Source organism: Doryrhamphus excisus, unplaced genomic scaffold (assembly GCF_037039965.1).
Source record: "Doryrhamphus excisus strain RoL-2023G ecotype Guam unplaced genomic scaffold, RoL_Dexc_Guam_v1.1 HiC_scaffold_24, whole genome shotgun sequence".
In the NCBI taxonomy this organism is placed as follows: Eukaryota; Metazoa; Chordata; class Actinopteri; order Syngnathiformes; family Syngnathidae; genus Doryrhamphus; species Doryrhamphus excisus.
Window position 1 is genome coordinate 5,153,363 of NW_027621862.1, and position 15,877 is coordinate 5,169,239.

A 15,877-nucleotide genomic window follows, 5' to 3' on the forward strand; every position below is an offset into this window, starting at 1 on the left:
ATGGCTGTAAGCATAATGCAGAATGATGTTGAGTAATAATGTAACACTGTATTGTGGAAACATGAGGACGGAGATTGAAGATAGGTAGGTAATAGATTGGATGACACATCCATCTGGGAAAAAGGCGAGGGGAACCAGGGAATGGGCTGGAACTTTTTAAAAGCACAACTTGTATGCTGGCAGGATGAATGAACAAGATAGTTGAAGATTATGAAAAAGGTTCAAACTCTAGACTCAAGTTGGGATGCGAACCGAAGCCCGGTCGGCAGGGAAAAGTTGCTAAAGAAAGCATATTCCCCCCTTTTTTTTAAGTACCGACACCATTGGTGTTGTCCATTTTTTTTTGTCCATCCCCAAATGTTCTCAGTTGGACTTAGATCATTATTAAGGGCCATGAGGGACGCCCCTGGCACCATACACATCACCTGGACCCAGCATATATTTAATATGGTGAGGTCGAGATTAAAGTTTCTGTCCCCTTCGGTGCCCACTCCACGACAAGTTGTACACTGACTATTCTAAAGTAAATCTTTCTTTTCTATAGCATTGTCCCCGGTTACGGAAATGTGAGGCGTGTACTCTTTTATGAGATACCGTAAATGCAGCACATTATGAAATCTTTCTGTCAACAGGTTGGAGGGACATGGACAGCCGAGCTCCCCGCCAGAGAGGCCAGAAGGAGGTTCTAGACCAGCTGCTTGCCCAAATAAAAGATGCCCATCAGAGCTGCGTCTGTCACGGTATACATAATAAATGGTTTGGATTGATTTATGGGCTGCTAAAAGACTCAGTAGTCACATGACACCGGGAATGATTTACATGGTTAGTTGAGACCGCAAGGCCTTTAAAGCAATCAACTATGGATGAGCGTGTGATTTTTAATCTGCCTCTCGGTTTTTTATTATGGCATTAGATTTAACAAGGGGAGTACGAGTGTAAAACACGAGAGCTGCACATATATTTGACCCGCGACCCGCGACCCGGGGGCGACTCCTTAGCGCTGATGTAGCAGTTGGAGCAGACGTCTTCTGTCGTATAAGTGGTTTTAGACTTGAGGCGAGCCAGACAAACGTCCTGGTCCAGCTTCATCGTTATATGGAGACATACGGCAGAAATATCTTTGATTTGTTATACCCAGGTGTGTTCACGCTAAAACCAATTGTAGCTCAAGATATGCTAAGCCGTTAAATGTTTTTGAATGTTTTTGTGCGCACATTTGGAAGTGAGCCCTGAAAGACGTTTGGGATGTCTCAAAACGCTCGGTTTCAAAAGGCGTGGTAAAACTGTTCCTTTGTGATGTCACAGAGGGCCAGTCCGGCCCACTTATTTGGTCCTTAGTAAGGAAGCACTTTGGGCATGTGACCAATCACAGCAGAGTGGGCATGCCCGGAGGCGGGCCGTGGGTGGAATACATTAAAACAGACTAAATCAAATTAAATACAGCTGAATAGGTGCAGATTCTGGAAGAACTAGAACACTTTCTGTTCTGGGTTATTGTGTGTAGCTGCTCTATAGGAGTCCACAACTCAATACAAAGGGTCCAAATAGGTAATGGGTCCCCTTTAAATCATCTGTCTTTATTTGCAACTTCTGTTAAGTGACATTTATGCGTCCAATATGCATTGTCATTGAGGGGTGATGGTTGATGGTTCACAGCCTGAAGCAAAAAGTTACAGAAAATACTCGATTAGCGATTTATGGCAGGGTCAGCAGGTGCAGCAAATCTTACTGTTTTCTCTCACCTTGATGGACATTTAACAATCAGAGGCAGGACTTTTACTTTTTTTGCGGGGGGGGGGGGCACCAACTGAAATATAATAGCTTCTTTCCATGACTCAGCCATTCCCCTTCCCTTGTAATGACAAAGTGCAGATGGGTTTCTCCAAACACTGGTGACTGTAAGCTGCTCCCATAAGTGTCAGAAGCTGTCCACACATTCAGCATTGACAGCCTTGTCTCTCTCTCTCGCTCTCTCTCTCTCACAAACACACTCACCCACTTACTATTGTCCACTGTGGAGCGCACACACCCCAGTGAATGCTCAAGACACTCCAGTATAATAGTCCGTATTGAGTTTGAGCTTGCCGTTATTCAGACGACTCCTGATTGAGCTTGAAAGTTCAGGCACAGTAGCCAAGGTGCCGTGTCCCGGGGTCATGTTTGTTATTCCTGTTAGAGACGAGGCTGGAGTCGGGAGGGCATAAATTACACTGACTTACTGCAGCCTCACACACACACACACACACACACACACACACACACACACACAGTCCTGTCTACAGTACAGTCCATACATATACACACATAAAGATAGACATAGATACACATGTACATGCACAGACAAATATTCAAGTGCATGCATGTCCATGTACGGCCGCCCGGCAGCCCACGCCCGCCCTCATTCCCCCTTGTCCAAACACAATTAATTAAACTGTGAAAGAGGCCTTGACTAACACTGGCACCCCAGCAGTCAGCCCCACTTGTCTGTCTTACTCAGTGTCAAACACCCGTGAGTGGGGCTGTTTTTACTCCGCCTCGTCTTGTCCACCTGAAGAGAAAATTAGGACTGCTGAATGAGGGGATTTATTGACTTTAAGTGGCCCGGGGCTAGAGTAAGATCACCTGGGGGGGGGGGGGGGGTCTGCGCTGGGTTTCTAATGAGTTGGAAGGTGCGTTATCTCACCAACAGCATAAAACATCCATGCATACACACACCACTCTCTCTCACCTCCAACCCCCTGAAGGCCCACTAAAAATAAACATGTCCCCACAGACTTAACTGACCTCCCTGTCAGTGAGTGGCGAAGGGTTACGACACACACACACACACACACACACACACATATTATTACAACTCCTTGGCTATGGTAGCTCAGAACGTGCCATGCTCCAGCAGCTAAAGTATGCACAGGTAAACACACACACACACACACACACACACACACACACAGTTAGTGTCCCTGTGGGAGTTGAGAGCTAGTGGTTCCCCCAAGGCCCATAGTCTGGCTTCTGGCTGTCAAATGGTGCCGAGCCACCGGAGCGCACGAAATGTCAAAAAACATTTCAGCGTGTTGTTGAACGTGTCAGGTTTGTTGTCAATTTAGGTGACAACCTGTCACTGCGGGAGATGTGTGGAGTCAGGACAGAGGTATTCATTGGCTGCGGCCACTCACGGTCACGGCACAATTTGTCCAAAACAAACACCCCCCCTCCCACACACACACAAAATCACTTTTATTCAGATAATTGATGCCTTTTTTTGTCCTCACAGAACAGTGCAAAGTTCCGGCACAAGGCAGGAAACACTCGGTGTCCAAAAGCCTACGTCACCTCTTCCAACCCACCAGCAAATTTGTCAAAAGCTTGAAAAGGTAAATGAGATTTTCAATAGGCACGTTTACATGAGGAGTTTTTCTCTTTCCGAATGGCCTTTCCGAAAGCAATGGTATACATGGAAAGGAATATTCCAATGGCGTGTCTACATGCGGCGCTATAATCAACCAGAATAGTCAATGGGGCATGCCCAGTAAAGCGTAAACACCAACATCACGTGATACCGACTTCCTCAGTTTTTCTTCCACTTGTTGGAATAACTCCGTATTGCCAGTTTTTCCTTCGTCTGGTCTTGAAATTTAGTTTTAATCAAAAACAAACTTTCCTTAGCAGTCCAGTGCCGATTGCTCGCCTCCATTTTTTTAAATCAAACAACATCTCAAGCTGCGTGTTACGTCATATCTCAGCATTCGCTGAAAGAACGCACCCGGGAACAGGAAAAGATAAAGTTCAATCTTGCTAATATTTTATAATAAAGCTCGGCACATGTTTTATATAGATATGTATTTTCTTTATTAATAAAACTGGACTTGTGAATGGCGTATAGAAGGGTTTAGATTCTGTTCCACAGATGGCGCTAATGCACACCAAAGCTGCTTGCCAACCGCCAATAAACGACAAGAAGAAGAAAAACGGGTACAAGATACCTCAATCGGATTGGGGAAAGGAATATTCCACCCCTGGGAATCCGATTATATATTCATTCGGATTGGCACTTTTCTTTCGGAATGAGGTGTATACAAAGGTTACATTCTTCCCGTTTGAGCAAATAACCCGAATCCAATTGGAATATTTGGGTCCATGTATACGTGGCTATTGGTGCAATTTCATGGATGTACTCTTTATTTGTACAACATACACAAAACTTTTTAAATCTAGAACAATGATGGTTTTTACATTCATAAAACTATGTGAAATGTATAGAAGTGATGAATGAATGATGCGGTCACAAAGCCAATGCCAACTCTAAAAGAAGAGCTTTGTTTTGGGCACGTGATTCCTAGTTAGGACTACTTTGGTCATGTGATAATTGAGGCAGTGTATGAAAACTGAGACATATTTATAGGGGTCATATATAAAACTGAACTGGGGGTTCCATATGGCAATTACAGCAAAATGCAGTACACTATAAGTACCCATATATGTGCAATGATGCATCCTAATCAAGTACAGAATATACTCTTTGGTATTTACTGTACATGACTTTTGTGAATAACATAGTGTGTTTGCTTCCAGAGGATTATATCTGACGTCCATATTCTACAGAGATGACAGCATCCTGGTGACCCCCGAGGACCAGATTCCCATCGTGGAGGTTGAGGATTCCTACTCCAGTTCTCTGATGCAGGACTTCCTCTGGTTTACAAAGGTATACTACTGTACAAGCACCTGGACTACAAGAGTTTTTTTAAATACAATTAACATTGTTGATGTTTTGGATATTTGGTCCAGGTGTCCTACCTGTGGGAGGAGATTACCTGGCTGCAGCAGTACCTCAATCCCACCCAGTCGTCTTGTTCCTGCACTCTACAGACACGCCTCAAGATGCTACAAGCCATCTCTCATCTTCAGGTAGGACTCCAAATGATGCTCGCCCTGGAACTAAATGGGGTGGCTATGTATGTATATATGTATATATTTATTTATGTATTTAGCAGTTGATGTTTGCTAAATCCAAGGATGAAGAGTCTTGAACCAGTCATGATGTGCTATATATATATCACTATATTGACACTTACTATGGTACCCATTATGGCATTGGATGCTCATATCACCTCGTACTTCGGTACGTGACAAAAAATAAATTAAATTAAATTAAATAAATAAAAATAAAAACTTTAACTATATTATGAAAGCAGGAAGTGAACAAATGTAACAGTTACTGATTGTAAAAGTACCAGATGGAGGGGTAGGATTTAATAAGCTTTGCTTCTTCCTACTCCTTTTGGACATGTGGAACTGTGAACTGATTATGTGATGCATTCAATTGTAATCTGATGCACGTTCAAATGAAATAAAACCATTACCATGATGATGTTACCTTCCCGCAGAGCATGCTGGGAACGCAGGATCTGGGTCAGATGTATTTCGAGCCCATCAAAGACAAGCACGGAAACGCCTTACTAGTTCTCCTGAAGGATATGAGCACGTCTCCAAACCTCGACGGCGTGCGCTGGATGCAGCTTTGCAAACTGCAGCTGCAACGCAAGTCTATTTCCTCCCCAGAGGAGCCCACCGCTCTGGACATGCTTCTCATCACGCTGCATGTACGTGCGAGCAGGAATACACGGATGGGGATAAAGCTGTATTTTGGAAAACGCTTTGGAAATATATGAAATGTTTCATAGCGACTTTTACAAAGGTGTCCAAATCTGCAAAAGATTGAAAAAAGATGGAATAATTAGATATTCTTTACCTTGTTGTTTATTAAACACACCAAATCAAATGCAAGGTGATGTTAAGCAGCAAAAAAAAACCATTTTGTAACACAGGCCGCTATGCCTTGTGTTTAAATCTTATGCAATGTTAGTAAGTGTAATCATAGTCATCATCCCGCAACCATCTACTTCAAAGTTGCTCAGTCAGGCCGTTTGAAACAACAGTTAAATTTGTTTATGATAGCTTTGCTACCAAATTCTTCAATCTGGAAGTCATTCTCTGGTTTATTTTGTTTGTAGAACATATTAAACATAGTTGCACATCCTGTATTGTCTCCAGTATAAGTAGGTTTGTTCTTGTGGTTCCAAAACAATGGCAGCCCATTCCCCTTTGGCGAAACCGCAGTGCACTAGAATATTTGTTTTTTGCTCCATTATGACTAAACTGTATCATGAAATACAGCAAAATGCTAAATGGGATGTTTTTTGCAATTTTGGCTTTGAACCTATCAGAGTCGCTGTAAGGAAAACAACATGGTATTCATGTTTCTGCACACAGGAGAAGCTTGCTTATCATAGACGGAGCAGGAAACTCTTGTCTCCTGGTTTATACCTGGGATATTTGAAGCTGTGTACATCAGTGGAGCAGATCAGAGCGCTGGTGCCGCAGAAGCTCCCAAACGTCCTTTGTCACACCAAGATACGCGACAACAACAACGTATCCAGGTTGGCATTCTTTGTGACGTATCACAAAGGAAGAGGATCTACCGCTAGTTCGCGTGTTTGTGGTTTCAGGGAGGAGTGGCAGTGGCTGCAGGCCCTCAGTTCCCTGGAGGATCCAATGGAGACGGATACCAGCCTGCAGAGCGGGCCGCAGCACCTCCTCCGTGACCTGCGTGGGGCCATCAAGGATCTGATGGCCCACATCAATGTCCCCGGCAACAAGGTCAGAGTCAGGCCAAACTCTGTGGTTTCTCGTCTCTGTTCATCACAATCCACATGATCATTTATTGTCTGAAACTATTTCAATCCGTGGAGCGCCAACTTTATTCCAGTGAGGGTTTTTGGCCATTTCTGGTTAGACCACTAACTCCCATGATTTCTGTCAGTGGTCTGGATTTCCCATAAATTGGTAATCATTGTCTATTTCCCAATACAGCATCTACCAACAGGAAATGACCTGACTCCCAAGTTCACAAGCATGCATCTTGGAGTACATTTCCATGTTTTCAGCATGCGTGTCAGGCGTGATTTGAGATGGAAGAGTTTCTAAACTCTAAAATGAAAGGAAATGTATACATAACTGTGGTGAGACCAGCCATGTTGTCCAGCCTGAGGAAAAGACCGGATGCAGAACTGGAGGTAGCAGAGATGAGGATGCTGAGGTTCTCATTGGGAGTGACCAGGATGGATAGGATCAGGAAGGAGTACATCAGAGGGACATTGGAGATAAAGTCAGAGAGGCCAGACTGAGATGGTTGGGACATGTATTGATATTGATAGTGAATATATTGGTAGAAGGATGCTGCCAGGTAGGAGGCGTAGAGGAAGACCAAAGAGGAGATTGATTTGCTGTGGGGACCCCTGAATGGAAAAGCCCAAAGAGAAAGAAAGAAGAAGATTATAGTAAATATTATTTGATTCTTTTTCTTTCACCTTAAATTTGCTTCCAAATGCTGATTGGACACATGAATTTGTCTTGAAAAGATGAATACAATATATATTATACATAATACATAATATAATCCAATATAATAATGATATACAGTGCATCCGGAAAGTATTCACAGCGCTTCACTTTTTCTACATTTTGTCATGTTACAGCCTCATTCCAAACTGAATTAAATTAATCTCTTACCTCAAAATTCTACACAAAATACTCCATTATGACAATGTGAAAAAAGATTTTTTTGACATGTTTTGAATTTATTAAAAATAGAAAACAAAAAAATCACATTTACATAAGTATTCACAGCCTTTGCCATGAAGCTGAAAATTGAGCTCAGGTGCATCTTTTTTCCACTGATCCTCCTTGAGATCTTTCTACAGCTTAATTGGAGTCCACCTGCAGTAAATTCAGTTGATTGGACATGATTTGGAAATATAATAACTGTCTATATAAGGTCCCACAGTTGACTGTGCATGTCAGAGCACAAACACCAAGCATGAAGTCAAAAGAAGTCTGTAGACCTGCGAGACAGGATTGTCTTGAGGCACAAATCTGGGGAAGGATACAGAAACATTTCTGCTGCTTTGAAGGTCCCAATGAGCACAGTGGCCTCCATTATTGGTAAATGGAAGACGTTTGGAACCGCCAGGACTCTTCCTAGAGCTGGCCGGCCTTCTAAACTGAGCGATCGGGGAAGAAGGGCCTTAGTCAGGGAGGTGACCAAGGCCCCGATGGTCACTCTGTCAGAGCTCCAGCGTTCCTCTGTGGAGAGAGGAGAGCCTTCCAGAAGGACAACCATCTCTGCAGCAATCCACCAATCAGGCCTGTATGGTAGAGTGGCCAGACGAAAGCCATCAGACCAGAGAATTTTGTTTCTCATGGGCTGCCATGTTCCTTTTACTAAGGAGTGGCTTTCGTCTGGCCGCTCTACCATACAGGCCAGATCTGACATGCACAGTCAACTGTGGGACCTTATATAGACAGTTATTATATTTCCAAATCATGTCCAATCAACTGAATTTACTGCAGGTGGACTCCAATTAAGCTGTAGAAAGATCTCAAGGAGGATCAGTGGAAAAAAGATGCACCTGAGCTCAATTTTCAGCTTCATGGCAAAGGCTGTGAATACTTATGTAAATGTGATTTTTTTGTTTTCTATTTTTAATAAATTCAAAACATGTCAAAAAAATCTTTTTTCACATTGTCATAATGGAGTATTTTGTGTAGAATTTTGAGGTAAGAGATGAATTTAATTCAGTTTGGAATGAGGCTGTAACATGACAAAATGTAGAAAAAGTGAAGCGCTGTGAATACTTTCCGGATGCACTGTATATATAACATTGTTATATATATTGTTATATTATTGTTATAATAATAATAATTATTATTATTATTATTATTATTATTATTATTATTATTATTATTATTATTATTATTATTATTATTATTATTATTATTATTATTTAAATGATTATAACATTAATATTAATCTTAGTAAATAATAATAAACCTACAGTAAATATTATTTGATGACAATACAGTAACTATTAGTTAGAAATCCCCCAGTTTTTGAATGTTTAATGCGAGCAACGATTTGTCCTACTTTGTTTGGCGGTCCTTGAACATACAGTTCTCTGTTCTACCATTGTCCCATGCACAGAGAGACTAGGTCGCTGGGTTCTTTCACCTTACATTTGCTTCCAAATGCTGATTGGACACATGGATTTGTCTTGAAAAGATGAATAATTAAGATTCAGAGGGCACAAGCAGTTTGGATGAAGACTTTTTCTGTTGGAAGACTGCTGATTCACCATTCGTACGTTTCCAGGCACAGGACTTCCGAATCTACACCCAGGAAGTGTTGGAGTTTGGTGACAAAGTGTCCTTCCTTCTTCTCCTGCCTCCTTCCGACGAAGTGTGCACGGCTCCCGGTCAGAATAATCCCTACTCCCCCCGTTCTGGCTTCCTCACACTCCCCCTGCAGATCTTTGAACTGGGTGAGTCCCACAACAAGGGTTAGAATCTGGTTGACTTCATTTAACCCGGCTCCTCTCTCCTGCCAGTTCATTTTAATGCCTATTGCCCCGGTTTCATCGGCCAGTACTGCCGGGTGTCCGCCCTGCTGGAGCTGGAGTCTCTCATGTCCCAGCAGGCCATGAGGGAGGCCTTTTCGGAAGAGGAGCTCCTTGCTGCAAAGAAGAAGCACCAGCAGCTCCAAGATCACATTCAGGTGTGCAGCACAGCCACAACATTTTCCTTATGTATGGTAATGGTAATGGTAATGGTAATGGTAATGGTAATGGTAATGGCAATGGTAATGGTAATGGTAATGGTAATGGTTTTATTCCATTTGAACATGCATCAGATTACAATTGAATGCATCCCATAATCAGTTCACAGTTCCACATGTCCAAAAGGAGTAGGAAGAAGCAAAGCTTATTAAATCCTACCCCTCCATCTGGTACTTTTACAATCAGTAACTGTTACATTTGTTCACTTCCTGCTTTCCTAATATAGTTGAAGGGTTTTTTTTTGGTTTGCTTGTTTTTTATTTTAGAATTTTTTGTCCCGTCCAGACGAATGAATGAATGTGGTTTTTCCGACAGCAAATGGAGGAGGTGTGGCGGGACGCCAGGTGGATCATGGAGGCCTTGCAGTACGCCCGCTACAAACAGCCAACAGGAGGCATCTCCATTAGTGGCTTGATTGACTTCTCGACAGAGGTGCTGCCTGAGAAGCCTCCCTCGACATCATCACAGCCTGACTTCATGCCCTCGCCGTTGCCGTCACCAGAACCTTGCCGCAAGCACTCAGGTCGGACCCCAAATTGGAACAATTTGCATCCCAAGTTTGTTCCAGTCGGTTAAAAAGTTGCATTGTTCAGACTTTGCAGGATTGTCAGATGAGGAGGGCTCGTCCGAGGTCTTCCTCACCACCGACAGCGACTACGACTCCAGTCGAGCCCAGAGCCCCCGTGAGCTGGACCTGCTGCCTCCATCGCCACTGTCCACCTCGGCGCCCCTGGAGCCCCGCGGCTTCCTGCGCAGCGACGGCAGCGGCTCAGGAAGAAGCGGACGAGGAAGCGGTGCTCTGAGGGACTCCACTCCAGACGTCTTGCAGGCGTCGGAGCCGCAGCGAGGGAGGGACCTCGTACGTTGTGGGGGTGGCATTCATTGCGGAGGCGAGCGGCGACGAGGGGGTCCGCCCGAGCTTTTTGACAGCGACTTCATCCTACCGAGCAGGCAGATTGAGTTGCTGCACATCACTGAGAAGCGACAGGCATTCTGTGTGCGCACCAGCAGCCTGGAGTTCCCCTCGGCTACGTCCGTCGGCCACCAGTTGTACCCCCGCCATGCCACTTCGCCCGCCACCTCACCCCAGCAACGCTGGCACAGGCCCTCCTCGGTGGACCGCTGCTGCTCGAGCGAACGCGGCCCGGGGCGGCGCCCGCCTGCTCGTACGCTGTCAGAGGACAGCGGCACCCAGCAACTCTCGTCACCGGTGCCCGCTGCCCACAGGAAGGGCTCCCACGCCACGCTCAGAGTGTACCCCCAGTACCACACCGGCCTCCCCAAGGAGACCAGTGTCAAGGTCCATTTTTTTATTTATATGCTATCATTCTCATTTAACATGCTTTTCACACCTTTTTTCCCCAGAGTTAGGTGGTGGAGCAGTGTCTTGCTCAAGGGCACGTAGCAGACTAACATCCATCTAACAATCTCTTCGGATTTACTCATTTTATTAATAATAATAATAATATCATATTTCTATTGTGCTTTTCGAGGTACTCAAAGTACTTTTTTAAATGTATGAATTATGATTTGTATGAGATATTTATTTATTGTATTATTCAATATTTTTTATTCATCCTTATATGCATATTTTTACTGCCATCCCTATTTATTATAATACAATATAATAATGATATATAATATTTCTGTAGCGCTTTTGTAGATACTCAAAATGTAACGTTTGAATACAAATCACATTTAAAATCATACATTTAACATCATACATTCAATTTTTTTAATGTATGCTTTTAAATTCAAAGTCAACCCTTAGTAGTAATTAATATTTTCATTTTTTGAAAATAAATTGTATCATGAAATAAAATAATTATAAATTATTAATCATTATTATTAATTTGTATCATTACATTAAATAATATTTATTAATAACTTTTTTAATTAACTTTTAAATAATAGTAATTATTATTAATAATAATAATTATAAATTAATTATACAAATTAATTCTATTCTATTATATAAATAAATCATTATTAATAATTATTATTAAAACGTTCTTGCCATAAGAAATCATGTAAATAAAATTTGCCTGTCCAGGCTTTACTAATGTTATTAGCAGCCATTTAAGTGTTCATACATATTATTAATATAATATTATGCATAAAATTGTAACATTATTATTATTGTTATATTATTATTATTATTAAAATGATTATAACATTAATATTTATATTAGTAAATTATAATACTAAACCTGAATTAAAACACTATATATGTACACTTATATACTGTATGTACAGTATACAGTGTATAGAGCCTTTTTACCCCTCATGTCATCACTCATACTGTCTTGAAATGGTATGCACACAAAAAAGCCAAAGAAAAAGTACAAATCTTGGCTGTTTTGTCAGGATTTTCTAAAATGTGTTTTTTCAATTTCCATGTTTCTCCCCATTCTTAGAATTCCAAAGCTCCCCTGTCCAGTTGTCGGTAATTTAGCTTCTTCTTTATGCCGCAGCTCTGCGTGACGCCGTGCACGTCTGCGGGGGAGATGGTCCAGCTGGTGGTACAGGAGATGAACCTTGTGTCCCGGCGGATGCTGGGTGGCGGCGATCAAGAGCAGGGTGCGGACTATGGCCCTGAACAGTTGAAGCACTTTGGCCTGGTGCTGCTGGTGGATGAGAGGGAAAAGTGGCTGCAGGACGACTTCTGCCCCTTGGAGCTGCAAAACCCCTGGCTGAGGGGTAAGTTGTGTGTGCGAATTAAGGAGTACTCACCTCTTGCACTCAAACACAGCCGAGGCACCACGGTGTGACGCAGCAACGTTACTTTTAATACATGAAGAAAAGCTAAAGGCTGCAATATGTATCCTCGCTGTCTTGGCTTCCACTGAAGACCTGCAGTGGGACTTGTGGGGATAAAACGCATCAAGGTCCACACACTGTAGCTCTAAGATTCCATCTTGTAGAAATAACAAACCAGCAAATTGGAGGTTTTAGAACTTTGAAAAAAAAAAAGCAATACTTTTATGTTTGTCATGAGGAGGAACAAAGCATGTTCATCTTCCAACAATTGTAGTCCTGTTGATGCTGATGCTGTGCTAAACAAGTTCAGTGTTTTTGCTGTTTTTTTATATTGCCCACAATGCACCGGGATGCTAAAATGCTTGAAAATTAACCCTTAAGAGATCCTTCGAATTCACTCACACATTTGACCCCAATGATCAAAAAATGTCAGCCTCCAAAATGGTACCCGTGGCCCACATCCAAGTATCACAAGATTTCATCTTCAGCAACTGATCCAAGATGGCAGCGTAAACAAACGTTTTTTTTGGACGCTAAGCCAAGGGCCTAATTCTTGCACACATTTTGGATGTTAACCAAAAAACATGCTTACCAGGGCGGATGTTAACCGAGGAATACCGTATAATCATATTTTTACTCACTTTAAATGAGTCAACCTTTTAAAATGTCTTTACTGAAGTGTTTTAAAGTCGTTTTATGCTACTTTAAAGCTACATAAGCAAACATTAATTTTCTTTTCTTTAACAGAAAGGCACATGAATTATTATTATTATTATTTTTAGGCCCTGAGATGGATCAATGTAACAGTGTCACAATGGAAATCCTTGAGCCAATGTCACTTTCCTAGAAACTGCTGTAAAAATATTATGTATTGGTATTTTTTCTACATTTTAAACACTTAAAAAATGCATTTTGAGATGAGCTTATTATTCTTATAATTTTCAGGCCCTGAGATGGATCCATAATTTCTAGTAACAATCATGAATCAAAGTGAAATAACTCGCACTTTAGAAAATGAAAATGAAATGAAAGTATGATTACAGATTTTTTGTTCTAAAGAAAAAAACAAAGCAAAGTCACATGTGTACTTTTTATGGATACACCAATTCATTGTTTTGCCATTCAAGGTGGCAAATTTTGCTGCATGCTTTGAATGGGAAAGTCCGAAGTGAGATATTTGCTGCGTTGGTTTATGTTCAGTTAAATTTGAGATCAGTGGAATATTTTTGGTCATGAGGAACAAATGTGTCGGTTTCTTTGTACAGAGATGACATATTAAAAAAATGTATCTATCTCTTAAGGGTTAACTTGCCAGAGGCGCTTTCTTTTCAAAGCTACATAATAACTTGTTTTTTTTAAAACATGAACTATTTCAATGGGAGGACATTTTTACCCAAAAACATTCCAAACTCTGATATTTATTTGGAAGACATTTTTAATGCTGGACTGAAATAATTGTAGCGGGAGTTGGAGGGGCGACGGCGGCGTCACCGCCCATGGTTGCTATGGCGACCTTGTGTTTACAAAGTTGACTTCCCTTCAAAGGTGCATCTACTGTATGAAAATGTCGACTAGGTTGTGCTAGCGCTTAGCTTTTTCTTTGACTTAATGTTGTTTAAAGTGTTTTTTTTATTTTAAAAAGAAAAAAAAGTGAACCATTTCTATAATAGACACGCGAGAGCGTTGAATGGAAGAGAGTGGGAAGGTGAAAAGACGAGGACCTTTTCGGTTTGTTTACAAGGAGTTGGAGGTAGACTCATGAAGGAGACGTTGCGTCACTTTTTGTAAGATCTATTTTTATTGAACAATAAATGACGATGACAAAAAGTGTTGTGTTGTTCCTGTGAACACTTCCTGTTTGAGAATGGAGCGCCACCTGTTGTTAAACTTTATTTGGCAGGGATCCTTAAGTGCATCACATTTTCTCTGGAGCTTCTTTTGCTTGACTTTCGCTCTGTGTGACGCACTCCCACAAACACACACACACAAACACACACACACACACACACATATATTGGAGCATGCTCCTTGCAATGACCTCACACACACAGTCGATGAAAAGCGAATGGAGGGCAGCTGCATGCAGGTACAAATGACCACATGGAATCCTCCAGAAGGACAATGAATGTTAGCATTGTGCACGGACCAACCAAGACACCTATTCAAAGTTTCTCATATTGCTAAGTGGCTAAGCTAACTGCGTTATACTTCATGTTTGATCAGCTATATCTTCTTAAGGGACAATACTTTAATTTAGAGTAGTCTATGTACAGCTTGGGTGTCAAGTTTCATTCATCCCGCAGTACTCGTGACAGCGTGACAGTAGTCCCGGTTTATATGCTCATTTTCTATGACTTCCATTTTTGTTCCGTCCTGCTTTCCTCCTGTTTTAACTTCCTGTTCTCACGCACATCAATTTGTGTTGTGGGTTATTTAGTTCAGCCGATAGCGCGAGCCGTTGTTAGAGCGTTGATGAATGCATGGATGTCCGATAATCATCGGTACCACTAATTGTCGGCCCATATCAGCATTAAAAAATGATGTATATTTCTATATATGTCATGTGATGTATATTTCTATGTATATTATTGTACATTCCACCATAGGAGATATGTCATGTTACACATATCGGTATCGGAAATTGGCATTCAGACAATATGGGCATATCAGTTTTCAGCAAAAAAGCTAATATCGGACATCCTTAATTATACTTTAAAATATTTTTTTACCTGTGATTTGGTTCTCATTGCTCGCATCCTGGAGTTGAGCAACAATGCCACAAAGCCAAGCCAAATGGTGAGTTGTCAGAGCCATCAAATCCTTCTCTGCTGGCCTAAACACAATCACAAGCACTGACTTATAAACATTCATTCATTCTCTAACGCTTATCCTCACAAGTGGCTGGAGCCTATCCCAGCTGTCTTCGGGACGAGAGGCGGGGTACACCCTGGACTGGTGGCCAGCCAATCACAGGGCACATATAGACAAACAACCATTCACACTCACATTCATACCTATGGACAATTTGGAGTCACCAATTAACCTAGCATGTTTTTGGAATGTGGGAGGAAACCGGAGTACCCGGAGAAAACCCACGCATGCACGGGGAGAACATGCAAACTCCACACAGAGATGGCCGAGGGTGGGATCGAACTTGGGTCTCCTAGCTGTGTGGCCTGCACACTAACCACTCGTCCACTACTAATACTACAAATACATTGATATTTCTTTCTAAAGAAATTAAGGCTAGTTTGTTTACACATGCAAATTATGTTTACCCCAAATGTTGTTTTTTTGTTGCTAATAAAGGGCTCAAGCCAAAAATCAGTATGCGGCTCAAAAAGATCCACTTAGGCCACTCTGCAATCAGGAAAAAGCCAAAAGAAAACAAACAAACTTGGATATCCCATCCATCCATTTCCTATGCCAATTATGCTCATCAGTCG

The 15,877-nt window shown here is 41.8% G+C and overlaps 1 protein-coding gene across 3 annotated transcripts in view; it reads left to right on the forward strand.

Annotated features, from left to right (window-relative positions):
* Window positions 1-14,531, forward strand: part of ankfn1b (ankyrin repeat and fibronectin type III domain containing 1b) — a 133,687-nt gene extending 119,156 nt beyond the window's left edge. For 2 of the 3 annotated variants that reach the window (XM_058060991.2, XM_058060992.2), the window contains 12 exons: window positions 633-740; window positions 3,272-3,371; window positions 4,570-4,702; window positions 4,786-4,905; window positions 5,385-5,600; window positions 6,271-6,437; window positions 6,507-6,657; window positions 9,209-9,377; window positions 9,444-9,610; window positions 9,987-10,194; window positions 10,265-10,971; window positions 12,146-14,530. In XM_058060991.2, the coding sequence (XP_057916974.2) occupies window positions 633-740; window positions 3,272-3,371; window positions 4,570-4,702; window positions 4,786-4,905; window positions 5,385-5,600; window positions 6,271-6,437; window positions 6,507-6,657; window positions 9,209-9,377; window positions 9,444-9,610; window positions 9,987-10,194; window positions 10,265-10,971; window positions 12,146-12,442 (2,543 nt within the window). In that variant the 3' untranslated portion in view covers window positions 12,443-14,530. Of the gene's footprint in view, window positions 1-632; window positions 741-3,271; window positions 3,372-4,569; window positions 4,703-4,785; window positions 4,906-5,384; window positions 5,601-6,270; window positions 6,438-6,506; window positions 6,658-9,208; window positions 9,378-9,443; window positions 9,611-9,986; window positions 10,195-10,264; window positions 10,972-12,145 lie in introns of all 3 variants that reach the window. The other variant, XM_058060990.2, reaches the window with a different exon arrangement.
* The last annotated feature ends 1,346 nt before the right edge of the window (window positions 14,532-15,877 follow it).